Source organism: Nanorana parkeri, unplaced genomic scaffold, assembly GCF_000935625.1.
Source record: "Nanorana parkeri isolate BGI_ZX_2015 unplaced genomic scaffold, ASM93562v1 scaffold2270, whole genome shotgun sequence".
NCBI classification, from domain to species: domain Eukaryota; kingdom Metazoa; phylum Chordata; class Amphibia; order Anura; family Dicroglossidae; genus Nanorana; species Nanorana parkeri.
In genome coordinates this window covers 157,081-162,943 of record NW_017308538.1, presented here as the reverse complement: position 1 = coordinate 162,943, position 5,863 = coordinate 157,081, and the positions used below count along the sequence as shown (strand labels likewise).

Below are 5,863 nucleotides of genomic sequence, written 5' to 3'. Positions count from 1 at the left end.
GTGAATCAGTGTTGATGGAAGTTAGTAAGCACATGGGAACCCAACTTTCACATAAGGAAGCCATGACATTAAGAGCTTCTAGAGTCTCTTGATGCAAACAGTGAGTTTAGAGGCTAAAGCCACCCAAAACAGGTACATTGGTTTTGTGTGGTTGCTGTTTAGTTTAAATCACTTACCTATTTTTTTAATATGGGTCACCAGTAGCAAGATCCCTTTGCTGCAGCTGTGTTGACACCAAGAACAGGGTTTCCAGATGGCTGTCGCCGGCGAACTCAGGTGCCTGACAGAACCCCCCCTGGACCAGTGGGATGCTCTCCAGCTGAGGCATTTCCTGCTCTCCTTACCTGATCACCAAAGACTGTCCAGACCCCTGACTTTGTTTGAACAGACCTGTAAGAAGGAGATACCCACTCGCCACGCGATATCCTCCTTGTACTCTATGATGATCTCACCCTCCCCGGAGTCCTATCCACCATTTATGGCCAAATGGGAAAATTACCTCAACACCACCTTCACACCGGCTCAGAAAGACCGCATACTACATCTCGCCCATCACTCTTCCATCGCCTCTAAGACACAAGAGCTAGGCTATAAAATAGTCTCCCGGGTCCCAACTGTCCTACACGCCATGTTCCACCAAGTCTCACCCTTATGTTGGAGGTGTCATAACACCCCGGGCACGATACTGCACACTTTTTGGTCCTGTCCCCTACTGATCCCTTTCTGGCAGGGGGTGACTGCCACCCTGAAGGACTTGGTAATGGTGGATCTGACAGACAACCCCTGTTGTCTGTCAGAAGCATGTTTGCTGCACTTAAACAATGTGTCTCTTGGGAAATAGAAAAAATCCCTGTCTCGGCACCTCCTGAATGCTGCCTGCCAGTGCATTCCACTGCTGTGGAAACAACCTAGCTGCCCTACCCTTAGGTCCTGGTACACTAGGGTAGACGAGACGTACCTGCTGGAGGATCTAACCTCCACGCTCCGGAATACCGAGGAGCTCTTCCGGTCCACCTGGAGCCCCTGGGCCCTTTTTCATGGCACAGATACCTACCATCGGGCCATGCACGCAACGCCCCCCTGAGCGGTTGGTTGGACCTATGCCCTAGGCGCTTGACACGCACCCGCCCTTCATGCTCCCTATCTCCTCTGGCACTCCCCTGCTGCTCGTCCCTTTCTCCTTTCTATCTCTCCCTCACCCCACCCCACCTGCTTGCCTTTCCATTCCGCGCCTGTCTTTTCTCTCCCTTCCCCTGGATGCCGAGCACTTACATAGCCCTATTCATCTGTTTTCATGTGCTGAGAAACTATGCCAAAGTTAAGTGGCATTATCCCTTCCGACTGCTACGATGTACAATGCCACATGAGGCCAACACTACATTTATTGCCTGACTCTTTGGTGCAATGCTCTTGCTCCTTGACAATGTTTTCTTTACTGCTCGAATTACACCAATGTTGGCTTATGCAGCGAGCCGCTGATCTTTTTCGATGAGACGAACATCCCCCTCATATCCTTATTGTATGCACTATGTTCTATGTATGCACCTCACACCCCAGATTGGTTCTGGGGATGCTGTCATGATGTTGAGGCGGAGCCTCCCTGTACTATTGTACCATGCATATGTACAATAAAGTTGACTTGTGATAAAAAAAAAAAAAAGAACAGGGTTTCGCCCCTTTCGCTGCACTCCCCATACTGTAAATGTAAAACAGCTCAATACTGAGAGTGAACTGGAAAATGTTGTGAAATTTCACCTGCAGTGAATGTTTTGTGTTTTGCTTGTCTAGGTACCGTTCAGCTCCAGATAACCAGTCACAAGATGGAGAGCCAAAAAGAAGAACAGAAGCTAACAGCTGGGGGAAATAAAAGATTTGTTATCCCATCTCAGGAGCCAGAGACCACTCCGGTGAGCCTGCAAAATACCTGAAACTGTGTGAGCTTTATACAACTTCATAGGCTTATTTTATCCTGGGGCTTGGCCATATTTAAAGGAGAACTATGGGGTTAAGACTTTTCCCCATAGTTCTCCTTAGGGTAACGGGAGGACACAAACTAGCGTCCTCCCATCACCCTAGGCTCAGTATACCGCGAGCTGCTGCTCGCGGCATACTGAGACGCCGCAGCTGAAGCGGATCCCGACAATTGTGCCGGGATCCACCCAGCTGCGTGACTGACAGCTGGCTCTGCCTATCTAGAGGCAGAGCCAGCTGTACCCGTCCCCTCCCCCGTACGTTCCGCCAGTCAGCGCTGGTGGAGCGGGGGGAATCCAGCCCCTCCCCTGTCACAGCACAGAGCCGTAACAGGATCGAGAGGTGAGCGAACACCTGTATGTGTTCGCTCACCTCCCTATCTACTGAGCCGACCTGTGACAGTCTCATTGTCACAGGTCGGCTAGAACTATGAGGTGAGTGAAAATCACTCACCTCATAGTTCTCCTTTCAGATGGAGCAGAGTAGGGCTCAGAAGCATACATTTTAAGGGTTTGTGCCAGTGGGCAAATGCAGGTTGCTTTTAGGCTTTTTCAACCAGGATTGGAGATGAGCTTGAGGTTCTTGTGAGATCATTCACAGGTGCCTTTGTTCTGCAGTTAACCACCTTCTAAGCTTTACCAACCAACTTCAAAACTACTGTACAGGTCAAGTAGCCCGTACAAGCATGGCCAAAAGTGAGTTTCACAATTAAGTTGTAGATCTGTTGAGTGTCCGCAAAAACAGACAAGTGCAGGTCTCAACCTAAGCAACTCCCTCAAAAGGCCACAGACAACCCTCCAAGGTGTTGGCATCACTACTACACCCAGCTTGAGACAAAAATACCCACTTGGACTTCTGTAAAGCTTTGCTGTGGTTATTGTTGACAGGTCCTCTTTTGGGCTTGTGTTAATAGTATGGGTTTGAGATGCTTCTGAGATCATTCAGAATTAATTGACAAGTGCATTTGACCTGCAGTTGACCTTCTTGCTAACTGCCTCAAGCAGGTTTTGCATTGCTGTACATGTCTATTGGAATGCTTGTGAACAAAAGCCCTTAATGTGTTATGTTTTTTGTCCGGCAGGTGCGTCCTTTGTTTCACGCTCCTTCATCAGTTTTGTTTCACGCCCCTTCATCAGTTTCATCAACCAACGTGGTATCAGGAGGCAGTTATGCTGATTATATTTTCAATAAGGAAGCCAAGGGCCCAGAGCGAAAGGTTGTAGATGCCAAGCTGACTTCAAGCCTGGAGCACACATCTCTGGTACCGAATTCAGGCTCAGCGCAGAAGATTCAGAAGGGGACTTTAAGGATACAACAATGTCCTCAAACCATGAAGGCAGACTCGGGGTCAGAAAAACAGCCTCCAAGTGGGATGGAAGGTTTTGGAACTGAACAGAAGACTGAAAATGGGAAGGGGGGCCCTTTCATAGTGACAAGTTCTGGTGGAGGACCATCGGCCATCAAAGATGGAAAGTCTGTTGGTGGGAAGAGCTGTATTGTGGTCAGCACACGACAGGTAAACATAAGCTTTCTTCATATGTGAACAGCTGTCTATGTCACCCATACAAACCAGTAAACTTCTGCCGTAAGCTCCATTCATACTTCCAGAAATACAGTGCCCCTCTCTATTGAACTGAAAATGCAAATGAAAGAAATCCCCAACAATAAAGCACCTGAAATGCGTACCAATGCCTGTTAAATTGCTTGAAAATGCTTTGGCGCGCAGGTCCACATACATTTTTAGGTGCAGAACCCTGCTCACACATGTGCATTTTTTTCACATACATGTTACGCATACTTTCTTGGGTTTTATGTTTCCCATTACTTGTGGTGCCACATAGACAGTTAACTGTGTAGTTTAAGGTGCATCATGGTGTGTTTTACTTATATTGTAATGTACCTGCGCTGGGGGTGTCGGTACAGTTTTAATATACTGGAGTGGATGTACATCTGCAGTTTTACTAATGGAAGTGTACCTTCAGGTAAACCGCTAAATGCATTTTTGAAATAAATATTAGTTTAGTTTTGCCTGCCAAAGGATTTGTCATTCTTGGCTCTGCTATTCAGTAATATTGCATTTACTTGCTGTTGGATAGATCAGGGGTAGGCAACCTCGGCACTCCAGCTATTGTGGAACTACAAGTCCCATGAAGCACTGCAAGACTGACAGCCACAGGTATGACTCCCTGAGGCAGAGGCACGATGGGATTTCAGGGGTGTGGACATTTTTTTAAAAAGGACTAAAGCAGGGGCCCAATCTACTTGTCCCCCATGACAATCTACTTGTCCTGATACAAAAAAATAACAAAACCGTATGTAACCGTGCGCTTCTCATTGGTCAGTGCGGTCAGGGGACAGCACTGACCAACAAGTGCTCACAATTCATGAGCGAAATTCCAAATCCATGGCACATTCACACACAATGCCCTATGCATGCGTTTATTCGCATGCAGATGGCAGGGTTGGTTTTAATTTTTCAAAATTTTTTTTTTTTATTCTTATTTTTTTTACTTATCACTTTTTTTATTTACCTTTTTTTAAATTTGTATTTATCTTTTTTATTTTTTATAACTTTTTTTATGTTATCAATTTTTTAAATTATTATTTATTTTTTACTTATCTTTAATTTTTTTTTTTTTCACTTAACTTTATTGCTATCACACAGGAGCTAACAAGCCCCTATGTGATAGCATTTGGAGGTGACAGGTTCTCTTTATTGAACCTGTCACCTCCAATACAGGAGTTTAAACAAAGCACTGTGCTGGCTCTCTAGTGACAGCTGAGATGGGAAGACTGAAAGTGCCCCGTTCCTGTCTGTGTTCACACGGAGCAGAGTGGAGAACGGATGTTCTCCGCTCTGCTCCCCACTCTCCATCCTTGGCATCGCCACGATCACTTGTACAAAATGAGTGGCGGCTTCCCCGCTGTACATTTAACCCTGCTTGCCCGAAGCAGGGCTAAATGTAGAATAAAAAACTACCCACCTGGCACCTGGAACTGCATGTCTGCATCGGGCGATAGGAATTCCACACCCCTGGATTTGTAGTTTCACCACAGCTGGAGTGCCGAGGCTGCCTACCCTAAATACATCTGGAAATCAGAGCTACAGGTAGAAGAATTTGAGTAGCTGTGAGGGGAATTTATCAAAACTGAAGCAGACAGAATCTGGAGCAGTTGTCCATGGCAACCAATCAGCTTTTCTCTTTCATTTTCAAAGCTTAACTGAACAATCTGAAGAGAGAAGCTGATTGGGTCCTAAGTCAGCCAGAACGCTTTACCTGGTGTTTGTATGTTCTTACGATATTTGTATTTTCCTCATCTGCTCCAGTTTCCACCTAAAAAAATAAACATGGCTGGTAAATTTTTAAGTGGCTTCCTGCTAGCAAGATTTGTATGAATGTGAAGGAGTCGGTGTTCTCTGTAAGTGAGCAATGGATAACATGTCACCACTGTGTACACGAGCAATGGAAACCTTCCTGCATCCTATAGCCTTGATGTGTGAAGACTTCTCTCTTTCCTACAGAGGGGCAATCCACTTCTTAAGCACGTCCGCAATATCCCCTGGGAGTTTGGAGACATTGTACCTGACTACATTCTGGGGGACACTTGCTGCGCTCTCTTCCTTAGGTGAGTCACTGTTTCTATGTTATGTTGCACAAATTGTAACATTCACGTGACATGTCACAAATGGGGATGTTCCTTTTTCTAATGCACATTTTGCAATCCATAGAACCATTGTAATTCATTGTTTATTTGGCGCACAAAATTGTGCAACTTTAATGGCGCACTGCCGATAGTTTATCTGGCCCATTGTATCCGGCAGGGCCACTGAAACCGGGATAGTTTTAAATGATATTATTGAGTTTATTTTTAGTATAGGTAAGCAGAGACC

At 45.8% G+C, this 5,863-nt stretch overlaps 1 protein-coding gene across 1 annotated transcript in view; it reads left to right on the top strand.

Moving 5' to 3' along the window:
- Positions 1–253: 253 nt before the first annotated feature.
- Positions 254–5,863, top strand: part of ERCC1 (ERCC excision repair 1, endonuclease non-catalytic subunit) — a 20,306-nt gene continuing 14,696 nt past the window's right edge. Inside the window, exons 1-4 of the mRNA XM_018573198.1 lie at positions 254–653; positions 1,789–1,907; positions 3,053–3,487; positions 5,495–5,598. Coding sequence (XP_018428700.1) covers positions 254–653; positions 1,789–1,907; positions 3,053–3,487; positions 5,495–5,598 — 1,058 coding nt within the window. The remainder of the gene's footprint in view (positions 654–1,788; positions 1,908–3,052; positions 3,488–5,494; positions 5,599–5,863) is intronic.